The 17,812-nt window shown below is 30.1% G+C and overlaps 4 protein-coding genes across 4 annotated transcripts; 2 read left to right on the top strand and 2 right to left on the bottom strand.

Annotated features, from left to right (window-relative positions):
- Nucleotides 1–732: 732 nt before the first annotated feature.
- Nucleotides 733–4,293, bottom strand: PmUG01_08034800 (conserved Plasmodium protein, unknown function; the record flags this gene model as incomplete). Its single annotated transcript, XM_029004513.1, has 1 exon — nucleotides 733–4,293. One exon carries the CDS (start codon nucleotides 4,291–4,293, stop codon nucleotides 733–735), a length of 3,561 nt encoding a protein of 1,186 aa, XP_028861194.1.
- A 3,302-nt stretch (nucleotides 4,294–7,595) lies between these two features.
- PmUG01_08034700 (protein kinase, putative) lies at nucleotides 7,596–9,213 on the top strand (the record flags this gene model as incomplete). Its single annotated transcript, XM_029004512.1, has 4 exons — nucleotides 7,596–7,900; nucleotides 8,001–8,539; nucleotides 8,749–8,797; nucleotides 9,144–9,213. The coding sequence occupies 4 exons, from the start codon at nucleotides 7,596–7,598 to the stop codon at nucleotides 9,211–9,213; spliced, it is 963 nt and encodes a 320-aa protein (XP_028861193.1).
- Nucleotides 9,214–10,064: 851 nt separating this feature from the next.
- PmUG01_08034600 (peptidase, putative) lies at nucleotides 10,065–12,758 on the bottom strand (the record flags this gene model as incomplete). The annotated part of the gene is made up of 1 exon (XM_029004510.1): nucleotides 10,065–12,758. One exon carries the CDS (start codon nucleotides 12,756–12,758, stop codon nucleotides 10,065–10,067), a length of 2,694 nt encoding a protein of 897 aa, XP_028861192.1.
- A 1,334-nt stretch (nucleotides 12,759–14,092) lies between these two features.
- PmUG01_08034500 (ATP-dependent RNA helicase, putative) lies at nucleotides 14,093–17,311 on the top strand (the record flags this gene model as incomplete). Its single annotated transcript, XM_029004509.1, has 2 exons — nucleotides 14,093–16,172; nucleotides 16,965–17,311. The coding sequence occupies 2 exons, from the start codon at nucleotides 14,093–14,095 to the stop codon at nucleotides 17,309–17,311; spliced, it is 2,427 nt and encodes an 808-aa protein (XP_028861191.1).
- Nucleotides 17,312–17,812: the final 501 nt, after the last annotated feature.

The raw sequence follows: 17,812 nt of genomic DNA, 5'->3' as shown, positions 1-17,812 counted from the left end.
AAATGATTTTCATAAACTATCAGTTAAAATGATGACTTGGAAGATTAGCACATAATTTTCTACATAATTGTTTAAAAAAAAAAATGACCAGCAATAACAAAATGGTAAAAAAAATGAATAGCTACAATACGTAAAAATGAAAAAAAAAAATTTAAAAAAGACATTAACAAGTAAGGTAAATTTCTTTTTCTTTTTTTTGTAATTAAATACAAAATAAAAAAATTATTAAAAAAATTGACGTATAAAAAAAAAAAAGACACAGCGTTATGCATGATTCGTGTAAAATAATCTTTCATGAACAATACAATATCTTAATCATACGTTACATGCGTATATGCTCCCATATATATATATATATATATATATATATATATATATATATATATATATATGTACGTGTGTATATATTTATGTATATGTAAATCAATGTGGAGCTATATACACATATTACTAAGCGAAGCAGTGGTTGATGCTCACTTTCATCACATGCACTCCTGAGGGACCCCATTCTAGTCTTTTTTTTATAAATAAAAAATGGTGCTAGTTATCATCATGTAGATGAAAATAACGAAAACATATAACAAAATAATCCTTCTGAAATAAATACTATTTACATATGCAATGTAGTTGTTCGCTACCTGATGAGAAGTAATATAATAAAAGGTTGGTTTGTAACTTGCATGATTCGATAGAGATTTATTTTTATCATAAGAAAAAGGCTGATTTTTATTTTCATTCTTTTTGAATAAATAAGGATGATATGCCCATTTGTTGTAATGTTTTCCTCCACTGTTTAGTACATTTCCTTCCACTTCTTTCGTTTTTTTTTTTTTTTTTTTTTTTTTTTTCTTGGCTTTCTCTTAAGAAATTAATGTACATATTTTTAAAAGAGAGCTTTTTCTTATTTATAAAATGGTAAATATTTTTGCTTGAGCATTCAAAATAATTTTCTAAAGTTTTATTTTCACTGATACCGAAAAAGTTAATCACATTAATGGCTATATTTGATAGAATTTCCTTCAAAAAATCATTAATAAAATATTCCAGTTTTTCTACTATATAATTAAAAGAATCAATATTTTCATAACTCCATTTAATTGACATGGGTATTTTCCCATCCTTTATATATTCAGCTTTTATTGTTACGTAGTTTTTCCATTTATTTATACAATTGCTAATTTCATTAAGTATTTTTTTCTTTATTATATATTTTAAAAAATTATTTTTAAGAAGAATAATAGCATAAACACATACAGACGTTTTACTGCGGTTTATATCCGTATGACCATAATTTGTAGTACCCTCCTGTGTCTCCTTCTGCTCATTGTAGTTGTCACTTTTCTTTGAAAAAATATATATCTGGTATATTTTGATAAAAACAGAAAAGGAATCATTGTCCGCATTTATTCTCTGGATGTAGTATATGTCCTTAAAATTCTTATCAACCAACTGGTTTGTTAGAAATTCACCTTTATTTTGTACATTCCCATTGAAGCAGTTATTTGAAAAGTTTTGAATATTCTCTTCAGCATGAAATGCCCTCCAGTGACCATTTTGTAATCGTTTATTCTGATTAAGCAGGTCATTCTGGTTAAGCAGGTCATTCTGGTTATGCAGATCATTCTGATTAAGCAGATCATTCTGATTAAGCAGGTCATTCTGATTAAGCAGGTCATTCTGGTTATGCAGGTCATTCTGATTAAGCAGATCATTCTGGTTATGCAGGTCATTCTGGTTAAGCAGATCATTCTGATTAAGCAGGTCATTCTGGTTATGTAGATCATTCTGGTTATGTAGATCATTCCGGTTATGCAGGTCATTCTGGTCATACAGGTCATTCTGGTTATGCAGGTCATTCTGGTCATACAGGTCATTCTGGTTATGCAGGTCAATCTCGGCATTCTCGCCATAATTTTTGTTGTTTTGTTTGTGGTTGGTATATTTCTTAAAAATGCGTTCACTACAAAAGCAGCCATTGTTACCTGTGTTTTCCACCTTTTTTATATACTCCCCACCATTACTCATATCATTACATGTTGGTACATCTACATTTGTATCCCTGTTAAGCACTCCCCCTGTCGTCCTACTTTTGTAAAAATTTTTAAATTTCATTAAAAATAGTTTTGTTCTCTTTTGTTTTGAACTTAAGTTATTATTAGACTTATCATTAATATTTTCTACCAATAACTTTGCATCTCCCACGTTTTGATTTATTGCCCATTCCTTTTGATTATTACTATTACATATGATATTACCCCGAGTAGCAGTATTAGTATATGATTCCTTTTTGTTCCCTTTCAATTTTTCTGTAAAAAATTTTCTTATTTTGTTCTTCTGCAAATTTTTATTTTCTTTGGAATATGTATTTCCTCGTCTACTATAATTAAAATGCAAACTACTACCGCTTTTTAACGAATTAATTTTGTTATACGCAAAAATGTTGTATGCACAATTTGATTTGTTTAACAGGAGTGGATTATCGTCACTAGTATCCTTTTGCTTCTCCCAGTCGTTATACTTATTCTGTATTGTACCCTTACAACTGTTTCTTTTCATACAGCACTTTGTCTCTTTGTACTTGTCCTTGCCATATTTATTACTATCATTTTTACGAGTCGACTTCTGTTTTTCACATTTCTCCGTCGTAGTTTCTGTCTCCATCTTCTTCATTCCACGCCTCTCTACCTTCTTTACATTCTCCATTTTGTTCAGCTTCCCACCCATCCCATCAGCTGCACTATCACTTATTGCATAAAATGCCCTATATTTCGGAGTACTTCCGCTTATTTGTAGGGTATATAAACTTTTTAATTCCACCTCATCCGGATTACTACTCTTATATATGCGTTTCCAATTTATGGTATCACTCACGAGTCCGCAGTTATTATCTGTACCCTTCTTCGCACTATTGCATGCATTGAGACTAGTACATGCATATGTGTATTGTTCTTCTTGACCAATTTCACTTTTAACAAAATTTTCATCATGGATAAAATTATGTGCATCTGTTTTACCTAATTCGTTTAGATGATATACATTTTTTTTTTCTTCATTATTTTTTGCATTTTCTGTATTGCCATTTAAGCTTCTATCCTTCTCTAAATTTAGGCTACTGCAATTACTCTGCTTTTCATACTTGTAATTACGACTGTGGACACAATAATTATTGCATTTAAAATTTTGGCAAATCCTGTCATCATCACTTTCCATTTGGGGATCGCGACTTCCCCTATGCTGTTCACCCCAACCACATACATTGTAGTAAAAATAACAGAACTCCTGAATGGAAATACTGAACACATACATATTAAAATTAAGGGAAGATGTTTGTTTGTAACTAACGATTTTTTCATTTGTATACCCTCTATGCTCTTTTATGTCATATATATTTTTATTATGATAAATGTTAAAAGTTAAAATAGAGTGATCACTATTTTCTTTTATAAAATTGGAATAAAATGAGTTAATATCTAAATCGATATCAAATTTAGATATCTCTATAACATCTTTTAACTGTTCATCACATATGTCTAATATCTTTTTAATATTTTCTAAATGAGCTCCATTCATATTATTGTTACACCAGTTGAAGAAATATTGAGAAAAATTTTTGTTTTCTTTTTTTGAAAAATTTTTTGGTTTTCCCATTTCTGTATTAACGAATGTATTTAATTTATCTTTTTTTAAAAAGTGTTTAAAAGGCTTACAATTTTGGAATTTTTTATTTTCCTTCAAATTATTTTTTTTTTTGAAAAAATACCCTCTTCTACTGCTCAATAATTTTTTTAATTTACTTTTTTCATGACCCGACATGCTAAGGTCTTTTTTTTTTTTATTTCCATTCATATGGTTACTACATCCAGTAAATTCTATTTCTTTTTCATTTTTATGGTTATATTTTATTTCTTCTTTTCTTTTATTACTTATAATACTAACGAGTGAAGAAAACTTACGTTTTATCTTTTCCAACCCATTATTTTTTTCTTTCTTTTTAAATTTCTTATTCATCTGATTGGTTGACGAATTGGTACTATCTGACATGTTTTCTGAAGCAAGTTTATTGTATCCCCTTTCTCTTTTGCTATTTTCATCATATTTATTTTCCCCCGTATTAGCTACAGGAGATATGTAGGTCCCTCCCCTTTGTTCATCGCTTTCCGTTACATGAGTTCGTTTTTTCAGTACTGCCAGTTTTGTCAAAGCGCTCATTTTTTCCAGTTCGTTCATTATTAATTTTGTTCCTTCTCTTCCCTCTGTTCTTACCTGCACACAGTCTTTTAAGAGGCTGCACATTTCCGAAGGAACACTTGAATCATTTTCATATTTTTTCATATTCACCCTCTTTAGAAATTACACAGTGATGGGCATTCGCGGCGGCCGTCGTGTGCGTTTTTACGACTGTGCGTGTGTTCATTTACATATGCGTATACATATGATATGCGTTAAGCACACGTCGTTATGTGCGTTCGTGTATTTCTTTAAATATACAGCGACAGGAATGGAATTATAAACTACTACTGAAAGCTACTCTTCATAATAATAATTGTGAAGAATAACATCCTTAAGGCCATAGTGACCTCCCACACGTACGCTACATATATATATATATATATATATATGTGCGTACCTGTGTACATATGTACATATATACTTATATATGTGGGTATACACATAAATAGATGAGTAGATAGTTAATTGTGCACGGGTGATGGTTTCTCAAGTGATTACATGTGCATGTATATATTTGTAACATGCGCCATAGTAGAATAACTGTTATGATCTCATTTTTTGCTGCTTTATTTAACTTGTCTGTCAGATTAATTTTATGTTAACCTTTGTTATTCCTAAAAATTATGTTCCAATTTTTATTGTTTTAATGTTTTGTTGTTTTACTGTTTTACTGTTTTGTTGTTTTACTGCTTTATTGTTTTACTGCTTTATTGTTTTACTGCTTTATTGTTTTACTGCTTTATTGTTTTACTGCTTTATTGTTTTACTGCTTTATTGTTTTACTGCTTTATTGTTTTACTGCTTTATTGTTTTACTGCTTTATTGTTTTACTGCTTTATTGTTTTACTGCTTTATTGTTTTACTGCTTTATTGTTTTATTATTTTATTTATTATTTTTTTTTTTCTTACACTAAAAACAATTTTACAATTATGTATGACCTATGATGAAACAAATTTTATTGTTTTGTATGTGCTACCACACTTGTTGGAGCAAAAAAAAAAAAAACAATCTAACCTGTTTATCCTATTTGTTGAAAAAAAAAATTTTATAATGCCATTTTTAATATAAAAAACACCTTTAAAAATATCTCAATTTATTTTTTTGTTCTTTTTTTTTTCCCAATAATTATTATTCATGCAAAAATATGCTTGTGTACATCATTATAAATCGATTTATCTATTTTTCTCGATTTTTGCAAATTACGAATTGGTTACTATATGTTTAACATATTTTTCTTATAATAAAAGTTAATGAAGAACACACAAAAATGAACACTCGCATGTGTACCTACATGTATACTTCATAATATTTCATACATGTACACACTCCTAAGCAATACTTACAAGCGAATACATACATTCAAACAGTTAAAAATGTTAAACCATTGTAGATCATCTTTAATTTACTTCATTATGTAAACATACAAATAAACAAACAAATAAAAAAAAAAAAAAAAAAGGAATTAATGAGATTCCTAAATTATACATTTTAGCATAACATATTTTAACCTGAACAAAAATTATTTTTACTTTAAAATGAGAACATTGTATGGAAGTAAAAACACGCAAATGAAATATACACAATTCGTGTTAGTATAAAAATATGGGAGGGTATAACTTGGCTCATTTACATTACGACCTTTACATTTTATACCGTATCCTATTTGCCTCTCTTATATTCCCTTTTACATAATTTATTTTCACATTTTTACATTTCACATTTAGAAGCACTTACCATTTCGAATTCGCTTGTAGACACTTATATATGCACACATATGTATATACTACATGTAGAAAACACCTGAACATGCAATGTAAAACCGTTTTTAACGCAAAAAAAAATATTAAAAAAGGGGGAAATATTAAAAAGGGGGGAAATATTAAAAAAGGGGGAAATATTAAAAAAGGGGGAAATATTAAAAAAGGGGGAAATATTAAAAAAGGGAAAAATATTAAAATAAGTAAAAAGAGCTAAAAAATTATAAAAAGTAAAAGGTAGAGAAAATCAAAGCTTCAGGATACAGTTGCCTTCGCTTCTGACACAATAAAAGTAGAATGAGTGAAATTATGTAAATATTTTTTTTTCTTTTTCTTTTTTACTTTTCATTTATTATGTGTTATATTTTTTCTGTTCGTTTTTGCGTTAATATGAAAATGTAATTATGAACGTTTAGCAGTGCACCATGAAAACGTACTATTGCACCAAAAAGGGGGAAGCGAATATCATTGAGTTAAAAAAAGCATGAACGTGTACGAGTGCATATAAAATATACACACATAGACACTTTTGCACATTATACGGGGAAGTACAATAAGACCTCTGATCCCCTAAAAAATTTTTAGCAACGTACACATATCGATTAGCTGTTTCTTCATTTAACACAATTTAGTTATCATCCCAATTTTCCCTTTTAAAGAAAATGACAGTAAACAAACAGCAATTAATAAAAGACAGTTAACAAACGACAATTAATAAAAGACAAATAATTTTTGTATCAGTGATGACAACTTCGTACACATTCGCAGTAACTACGAATGTTAAATTAACTGCCAACGGTAATAGAAAAAAAAAAAAAAAAATGAACAAATTATGAACAAATTATGAACAAATTATGAACAAATTATTAACAAATTATGAACAAATTATTAACAAATTATGAACAAATTATTAACAAATTATTAACAAAATATTAACAAAATATTAACAAATTATTAACAAATTATTAACAAATTATTAACAAATTATTAACAATATATTAACAAAAAATGAACAAATTATTAACAAAAAATGAACAAAGAAAAGGAGAAAAAAAAAAACAAAATCTTACAAATCCACATGTGTGTAGGCTGAAACTTTTTCATGCTCCGAAATATCGGATATGATAATTTTTTAGATTCAGTTAAAATATTTTGATTAATTTTTAAAAAAAAAAAGGACAGAAAAAGAGACATCAGTTTTTTTTTTTTTTTCCTGGACCCCCCGTTCTTCACTTCATATGTACATTATAATTTATTTAAAATTTCTCGTTTAATTACGTCCCTGACAAAAAAATAGAAAACGTAGAGTCATATACGAATAGACAAAAATTGTGTTTACTCCTTATAATAATTGTGCGTGGCGTTAGATATACTTTATATCTCTTTACTATATGTCATGGGTACATTTGAACAGACATGTGTGAGTATGTATATATTTCGGCGTTTTATATACACTTAACCCGATAGTATGCACAGTCGTATGCAGTCAACCATTTCTTTCTTAGGAAAATAAATACATATATATAGATATATATATATATATACATACACATTTGTTGAATATAATTATGTATATCGCTTTTTAACATTTATATCTGGCGCTAAAAATGGGTATTCTGTACAGCGCGAAAGAAGAAAATACGAAATGCTTTCATCATGGATACATGCTAGATGCACATGTCAATCTAAATGACGATTCAGAATTATTCACCTGCGTATTTTTGAAAAAAGGTGAAAGACGACTCATACGAAAGATGAATAAAAGCGTCTTACAAGGAGCTACGCTTGACAACTTACTTAAATTGAGAACCCTGACATATGAGAGTGTATATAATACCTCAAGATATGTGTTAAAAATTTACAATGTTTTTGCGGATAACAATTTTGCCTACGTCATTTCGGAGTGCTGCACGTAAATTTTGTAAAATGCCCACATACATATACACATACGTATTACATGTATATCCATACATTCGCTGCGTGTACATGCATACGCAATTCTTACTTTTCAGGGGAGGTTTCTTTTTTGATGTTCTGAAGGATAACGACTTCATCATCAGTGAGAGGCAGCTAGCCGAATGGTTTTACCAGATAATAAGTGCTCTTCGTTTTTTAGAAAAAAATGAAATTTATCATGGCAATGTGAATGGGTATTGTATACATTTTAAGGATAACAGAAAGGAACAAATAATATTAAGTTTGTTAAGTAAAAATAAAAAATATGATAATATTGACAAAAAAGGAGATTTATATGGATTGTTTTTTATTAGGTCACCTCAAGAAATTAGAAAAATGTATTATGATAAAAATAATTCTTGGTATGTTGGTACTTTATTATATTTTTTATTGTTTGGAAATTATCCATTTTTACACAATAACGTTTTAAAAAATTATTTTAAAATTGTTAATGAGAATATATCCTTTGTTACTTTAAAGGCACAATATAATTATCTTAGTATTCATATTTATGATTTTCTCAGCAAAACTTTAGAAAAAAATTATGAGCTACGTTTAACCCTCGAGGAGCTCCTTTCCCATCCTTGGTTGAGAGGTACCTTTCATTTTATTCGCATGAAAATGGGATCATTTGTGTTTGCTCAATTTTTGTACCGCACTTTGCACTTATGGGTTTGTGCAAAATTTTTCTGTTATTCGATCGATTCGTAACGCTGCCATTTTGTCGCTTCACCTATCTGCCATTTTGACTCTTTTTTTTTTTTTTCACTTTTTACTTTTTTCGTCTTTTTCTTTCAATCACAGAGAGGGAGAGACATTCGACCCAAAATATCGTGGACAACAATACGAGAAAGTAATTTTATTTTTCTTAGCAGATATTGCACGTATATAATTGCATACCACTTAACTGCGTACACCAAATTGCATATACTTCATTGCACATAAATGAAATGCACCGGGTTCGTAATGTACCTGCGTGCACAGCTTGGCTAAGATTTACTTACGAAACGCTTGTACATACCATTCATGATATGTGGACACTTCTGCTGTTCGTTCGAATAGCAATATCCTCGTTTCCATGTTTCACTTAATATTGCGGTATTGTACTATTTTGTTTTACTTTGTTTTATTTCGTTTCGTTTCGTTTCGTTTCATTTTTTTTTTTTTTTTTTTTTTTTTTAATGTCTTAAAATGACCAGAGCTGCTCAAAACTTGTTAGTATCACTGGAGAATTATGTGCTTAAAGTTGAGGAGGACGAAGATGAATAAGGGATATTTGGTGGCTTGTTGATATTCTTGTCCTGAACTGTTCATATGTTTCATTGGGAGAAAAAACACAAATTGGCTTGACTCCAACGAGCTTTAATAATATGTGATACGCTAAAAACAGTAGTTAGAGTAACAAACATGAGGTGATAATGCGATCACCTCGCAATGCTACTCTTTCGTAGTACTACACAACATTTATTTTATTTTTGATATAATTATGTATGATAGAAGAATAAAACGAGTTATATCATTCTCTCTTTATTTTTCTTTTTTGCTCTTTTAAAATTTTGAGAAGGGTTTATTCTTCGTTAATTTTCCGTAGTTGTGTGCTATTTTGTGCAAATTTTTTTTTTCTTTTTTTTTATTGTTAATTTTTTACGCTTTTAAAAATGTCTAAAATGAGTTACATAAAATATGCAACATGGATCTACAAAAAGTTCCCTTTTTTTTGAGAATTTATAAAAATTCAAAAACTTCACATGTAGTTATAATATGAAATAGCCTCTGCAACATTCGCCTGAACATGTGCATGTAATATTCTTACGGAAAAAAACTTCGAAATGAATGTCCATTACTGTTTGACCATAACACAATAGCAGCTGTTAGAAAAGGAAAATTGACTGTGTGTTAAACGTCATGGTAGTTCGGTTTACATTGTTCTGAAGTATCCGATGTGGGGGTAAGCGCTAAGTGTGTGTACTCTAAAAAAAAAAAAAAAAAAAATGGTAAAAAAATGGTAAAAAAATGGTAAAAAAAAGGCATGTACTAACGCAAAAACAAGCAAATATCTGTGCACGTAAAGTGCTCGCTTACTTTACCTCCTTCCGGTGTGACGTAAGAACAGGAAAAGTTCACTTCCTCTTTTTATCCTCGTAGTCGTAAAACCACAAAATTACGTTGATAAGCATGGTTTCCTCACAGGTATAATTGTCAATGGAATGATTACAGTCGTCAAATAGAAATAACTTCGACTTCTTTTTAAGTGCTCTGAGTCTGTTATATAAAGATAAACTGTTATGATAGGACACTCTCATATCGTTTTTTGAACAAATAATTAGAATAGGTGTAGATATATTATGTACAAAATTTAAAGGAGATAATTCATATGTTTGTGCATATTCATTTTTATTAAAATAGCAATCGTATTCACAATATTTATTAACAGACATGTTAAGAAAATAATGCGTAACATCACTTGAGTAGGCGGACAAAATCCATTCGTATACTCCATTTATTACACAACAACTTTTAAATATATTATATTTTGTTAAAATAGAACAGGCAGCAAAGCCTCCATATGATCCTCCATATAAGTAGACATTTTCATAATCACTGAAGCAGTTATAAAAATCTTTAAAATTTTCTATTATATCATCAATCTCGATAGAGTTTACACAACCATTCAGTATATTGTCTTTATCCGATATGGTTAATGATCCAATATAGTTAATACATAGTATATCAAATCCACATGCAGCAAAAAATATGAACACATTTTTGTATTCATTTATGGTTGTGCTATAAGGTCCTCCATGTATATATAAAATTAAATTTCTTAATTTTTTCGAATTAAATAAATTAAAATTTGGTAAATTTAATCCTTTTTGTTCTATATCATGTATATAGTCTTTTTCCTCTTCATATAATAAATTAAAACTAGCATTTTTTCTTCTTATATATGGATGTTTTCCTTTAAATAAACTCGTTTCCATCTCACTTAGCATCATAAATAGTTTTTTCGAATTATCATTTATACATGAATAGATAATGCTTTTCTCTTTTTTTATAGTATCATATGTTGAGAAATCAATATTATAGCTTTTTAAATATGTCAAATATATAAAATCATCTTTAATGTTCGACTCATCAAATATACAGTACACTAACACATCATTTAATAGCATATTCTTTATACTTAAAAACAAATTATCATTTTTCATAGTTAATATTTCGACACTAGTATTTATGTCATACTCATTATATATTTTATCTATATATATTCGAAATAATTTTTTTGTAAACATATGTACAGCAATAACAATTCTGTTACTGTAAAAAATGCTGTTCAGAAATATGTACGGGTAACAGTACCCCTTAATCTCGTTCGTATATAAGCCCCTAAAGAACGGCGTGTGCTGCCCTTCTTTTATTAGTACATCCGTTTCTACCTTCTTGTAGTTGCACAAGTCGTCTCTACTGCTTCCACAGTTGTTACTGTCGTTCGGACCAGCGGTAGACACAGCGCAAGGCTCAGCTGCGTTCGGTACAATGATATTCAACATATCTACGTTTGACATGACCACGTTACTGTGATAACTTCCACCAGCACTCGGCTCCGCCCCGCATCCATTGTTGTTCTCTTTGCTGCTATGTTCACCGCTTCTACAAGACTCGTTTTCATAAAAATCCTCGTATATGTCTTTAGTAAAATTGTTATTACTCTTGACATATTTCTGTTTTATATCTTCTTTTATTAGTTTAATTAGCACTAGGTTATATTGCGTGATATGTTGTAGGCATTCCTCATTTTTTGTAAAGACAACTAGGCAAGCTATATAAACTATTGAGTTATCATCGGACTTGATTACCATGGGGGAGCATGTATGCTTGAAATTTTTGCCAGACAGCTTCAGATAAGCACACCGGATATGGCTCTTTCTGTTGGTTCTATTTCTAACATTGGTAACGTTATTACTGCTACAGTTACTACTAACCTTAAGGGGTTCCAGGTCCACATCGTTGAGAGTGCACAAGTACAGGTCGTTTGGCCGTGTGTTGAAAGCGTAAATACCAAGTCGATAGGGCACTGTCTTATACGCCAAACAAACGAAGGAAGTATCGTCGATAAAATGAGGGCTATAATAACAAGCGGAAACATCCTTTACTGTTATATACTTAATACTGTTATCAACTAAGTTATATACATATAAATAAAAAAAGGAATAATTATATTGCTCACCAAAATTTTCAGTATAAAATCCATTATTTATCTTTTTTAACATGTCTATATCTTTTTTTGGAAGTAAATTATTTTCTTTTTTTAATTTTATGTCATCACTTTCCGCACTATATATTAATAAATTATTATTTGAATTAAAAGAGCAAAACGATTCATATATAAAAAATGTTTTATGTATATCATTTATAAGAACACTGTTCATACATGTTAAAAAAAATTGTCCACTATTTGTTTCATTTTTAAATAAGTCTATTCTTAATTTATTTTCATTATTACAAAATAAACATCCAATTTCCCCATCATTAGATATATACATTTTTGATTCTCTATCAAAGAAACTATTACATAACTCTAAGTCATCTTGAATGTATGATATTTTATATATTTTCTCTTTGTTACATAGTTGGTAGTGTACAATACATAGTTGATACGTTTCTATATATTTGCTATTTATTTGCCTTACTACCTTCTTTCCAAATATGCACCTTTCAATTTTGTTCATTCCGCTGAAGCATATATTGTATGTCTCTTCCAGTTCTTTCATAAAGGGCGGAATTTTCCTTACCATACATGCGTTGTTCATCATTCTGCTTCGTCTTTCCTCGATTTGTATGTATATATGTATACACTTGAACCAGACATCAACAAGTAGGCTGCCCACTGAATTGACACACTAATTTTCAGATAACTCTAAATAAACGATAGACCTTACGAAAAGTTAGCACAGATGGAGCTTCACCCATAGGCATTCACATACAAACATATGTAAGCATATATAAGCATATATATATATATATATATATATATATATGTATGGGCGAGCACGTATCCTCATAATATACATACACTTACGTATATGTGTATCATGTAGTTTAATTGTCCGCCAAAGTAACTGTATGCAGTAGAACGCGGTATGTGTCTACTGTGTACATGTTACGCGTGGGGTATCACACATGTAATATATGTTCGTTTTATGTATACACATCAGTCCTGCATTCGGCACTTGAGCCATGGTGGGAAGGGGAAAAGAAAAATAAAAAAAAAAATAAAAATAAGATAATAGAACAGTATAACGATATAAAGATAAAAAATAGAATGATACAAAAATAAAAATACAAAAGGGAACACGTTAAGGCCCTTTCTCTCAAAGTCAAAAACTACCGCCTGCGCCAGTGGGTTTTTCTTTTCATTTCTTTCGTTTCCTTTCTTTGCTCTTTTTTTTTTTTTTTTTTTTTTTTTTATTTCTTGCAGCCTCTCATTTATGTTGCTATCTTCAAATCGTTTTTTTAAACTTTTTGGAAAAATCATATTATCAATCTATATATATTTTTTTTTTTTTTTTTTTTTTTGAACTACACAAAAGGCATTTTCCCCTTCGGATCGACCAGCATACATTGCAGCCTTTACCGTACATATATATATATATATATATATATATATATATGTATATACATATTTATATATTTATATTATTATGTACATATAAATAGTACTTGCATGCTGGAATTTTTTTTGTAAATAGTTATAAGAATCCATTACTTTTTTATACACCATATTGTATATGTTCATATTTATGTTCATATCCGCACTTGTACATACCAACATGTATATGTTCATATATACACGAAACAGTGTGAGTAGGGATATTTTTCCCCTTGTTTGATTTCTTTCGATGAACGTTTTTCTTTTTTTTTTTTTTATTCCAGTTGGATCAATTTTTTTTTTTCGTTTGTGCGTAATAGTTAGAAACGTGCCGTATCGCTCTACTGCTAACAGTTTGAAGAGGATACTTACGTAAGCATATACATATGTAAACACATACATATGCTTGTTCATACGATTGTATGATATGGGTACATATGTAAAAGGCACTCGAGTGACAAGCCGCAAAAAGGGAATTTGTTTGTTTTGTTCCTAACGATGAGCAACTCAGATGAAGGTAAATTTTTTGAACATGATGATGAGAAAGAAGAAGAAAAAGCAGGAAAAGGAAAAGAATTAGAAAACAAAGAAAATGCAAAAAATGAAAAGTCAAATGTAACAAAAAACCCGAATGAGGAAAATCGAGATAATGAGATAGGAGAGGAACTCCTAGGGAAAGACGAAATTGATCCATTAGATCAGTTCATGGAAGAAATAAATAAAGTAATAGAAGAGGAGAAAAAAATATCAGAGAAAAAAGAAAAATTAAAGAATAATTATGAACATGTTACAAGTAAGAGGGATCAAGGGAAAGAATCAGTAGGTGAGGAGGGTCCACATGCGAGCAAAAGGTACATAAGAGGAAATGGAAAAGGTCAACATGGAGATAATGATGATAGCAGCCTGGATGACAACAACGCCACGGCTGATATCTACGAATTTCTTGAAAAAAAAAATGAGGAGTTAATACACGAAAAAATACTTGAGGATGGTAACGGAAAGCAGGGTAACTATGTCCGGAAGAGCGGTACTGCTGCGAAGAATAAGAGCGATAGACTTGATGGACATGATGGATATGATGGATATGATGGATATGATGGACATGATGGACATGATGGATATGATGGACATGATGGATATGATGGATATGATGAACATGTTGAGCACGATGGATTCGATTGTCTGCAGTACCAGAGCGAAAGGAGGAACGACAAGGAAGGGGATAAAATTATTGATGATATGAATTATGAAGAAATTGAATTGGAAAAATTTAAAAAGGATATATTTATTACAGACGAAAGTATAAATAACTTTACGCTAGAAGAAAGTGTGCAATATAAAAAAAAAAATAATATTAGCGCTGTAGGGTTTAATGTACCTAAACCAATTTTTTCCTTTTTACAAATAAAAAATTTAATAGATAAGGATATACTACAAAATATGTACAATCTATCTATTAGTGTTTTATCACCTATTCAAAGTATAGTTATCCCCATTTTTTTGAGTGGAAGAGATTTTATAGCTACTAGTAGAACAGGTTCAGGGAAGACCCTTTCCTTTATCATCTCGTTAGTTATTCACATAATGAATTGTAAGAAGTTTGAAGGAAGGGTAAACTATCACATGGAGAAATGGGATCATAGAGATGATAGGCACAATATAGCGGAAGAGGAGCAAGCAGAGAAGGAGGAAAATGAGGAGGGGAAGACGTACGAGGACTATAAGAGCGAAAAGAAGCCTCAAACGAAAGGAAGAAGGGGCTGCCCATCTGCACACGCTTTAATACTAACCCCGACGAGGGAATTATGTGTACAAATATACGACGAAATGAATAGAGTATCGATGAAGAAATTAAAATCATGTATATTATTTAGTGGAATTAATTACACAAAAGCGTATAATGATATACAGAAGGGAGTAGATATAATCATAGCGAATGTAAAAACCTTAATCAGTTTTATAAATAAAAAATACTTATCACTAATAAATACCAAATATGTTATTCTGGACGAATTTGACAAATTATTTACAAACCAATTTATATATTCAGTTATATCTATTTTGAAAAATATCAGACCTGATGCAATAAGAGGTTTTTTTTCCTGCACATGTTCAGAACATATATGTGAATTGGTAAAACCATATTTAAATAAAAGATTCATAACAATAAAAGTAGGGGATAATAATGTATTTATAGAAAAAAAGTTTTATATTCTTGAAGAAAATGTCAAATATATGTATTTGTTGAACTGTATACAAAATTTTATAAAAAATGAACAATGCTTTATTTTTTGTAATAGTAAAAAAAATCTTTTGTCCCTATATGACAGATTGAAAAAAGAAATTTCGCTTAGACATATTTCGATGGACTATATTTATGGAGATATTGATCAAACACAAAGGATATATAAGTTCGAATGCTTGAAAAAGAAAAAGACACAAATTATGATTAGTACAGATTTGATGGCACGTGGAATAGATGTTGTTGATTTGAACTTCGTCATTAACTATGATTGCCCCAATGATATTTTCATTTACATTCACCGGATAGGACGGTGTTCCAGGATGAACAGCACAGGTATGTCCACCCTGTTCCATTACGGCGTTCGTGCTTACATACATACGTAAATACATGCATATATATGTATATATATGCTTGTTTGCGCGTATATGTATATGCACTATTTTGTGCTTGTATGTTCTTGGACATAACCGCCAACAGGGTTGGATGCGTGCCCTTTACCGTTTCTGTAATTTTGGCTAACCGTTTGTTTGTAGTTTGTAGTTTGTAGTTTGTAGTTTGTAGTTTGTAGTTTGTAGCTTGTAGTTTGTAGCTTGTAGTTTGTAGCTTGTAGTTTGTAGTTTGTAGCTTGTAGTTTGTAGTTTGTAGTTTGTAGTTTGTAGCTTGTAGTTTGTAGCTTGTAGTTTGTAGTTTGTAGCTTGTAGTTTGTAGCTTGTAGTTTGTAGCTTGTAGTTTGTAGTTTGTAGCGTGTAGTTTGTAGCTTGAAGCTTGTAGCTTGTAGTTTGTAGCTTGTAGTTTGTAGTTTGTAGCTTGTAGTTTGTAGTTTGTAGCTTGTAGTTTGTAGTTTGTAGCTTGTAGTTTGTAGCTTGTAGCTTGTAGTTTGTAGCTTGTAGCTTGTAGCTTGAAGCTTGTAGCTTGTAGCTTGTAGTTCGTCGTTCGTCGATCATCGTTCATTGTTTGTCGTTTGGTGTATATCTTATTTTGTGCCTTGTTGAAAGTGATGAGTTTATATTTTTATATACGCACGTTGTATATGTTTGTGCACTTGCTTCGTTAATTTTACTTCATTTAATTTTGCATTGTTTAATTATTTATTCTTTTTTTTTTTTTTTTTTTTTTTTCCGTCAGGACAAGCCATCACTTTCATTCTCCCATCGGAAAAAAAAATAGCGTTTCTTATTTACAGCCATCTGAAGAAGAAAAACGAAGTAGTCGACAAGGAACTGGAAAACTTTATCTTGAAGAATAATTTACATAACGACATACAACTGAAAAGAATGAAAAGGAAAATGAATGATGCATTATTTGATATGCCCTTGAACAAAATGGGACTAACTGCTCCAAACATATCAACACCTAGTGAACTTGCGTTTAAGAAAATATCAACTCCCCCTAGAAGTTTAGAGCTTGTGCGCAAAAGTGTTCATATGATTACACCTAATGATGTTTTATCATCCTCAGATGAGGAATACTGAATAAATGTTTTTATGCAAAATTGTGTGTATTTTTCGATATTTACCTATTTCTCTCCCCCGTCTGATTGACTATTATTAGCATTTTACGCATTATCAAATGAGTAAAAACTGTTCGTCACACGCACATACATGCATGCGTGCATTTATAAGTGCATACATATGTGTATCGCACTAGTGAATGCAGAAGGAAACGTCTTTTAAAATTTTGTGTTTATTAAAACAATATCATAATGGTTTTATTAAAAAAGGCGCGTATGTATATAATATGTATATGTAATCGACCTTTACCTATGAAAGCGCAGTTACACCGTACCATACTGTACCGCACTATCTGATAGCACTCCATCTCATAGCACTCCATCTCATAGCACTCCATGCTGTATTATTTTTCTCTGTTTCGATTTGTTTTATTTTTTATTTTGTTATTTCACATCGTATTATGCCATATAACACATATCATAATTTATCTTGTTAATTTTGTAATGTCGTTATTTTTATTTT

This window comes from Plasmodium malariae (genome assembly GCF_900090045.1).
Source record: "Plasmodium malariae genome assembly, chromosome: 8".
In the NCBI taxonomy this organism is placed as follows: Eukaryota; Apicomplexa; class Aconoidasida; order Haemosporida; family Plasmodiidae; genus Plasmodium; species Plasmodium malariae.
This window is presented reverse-complemented; position numbering and strand designations above follow the sequence as displayed.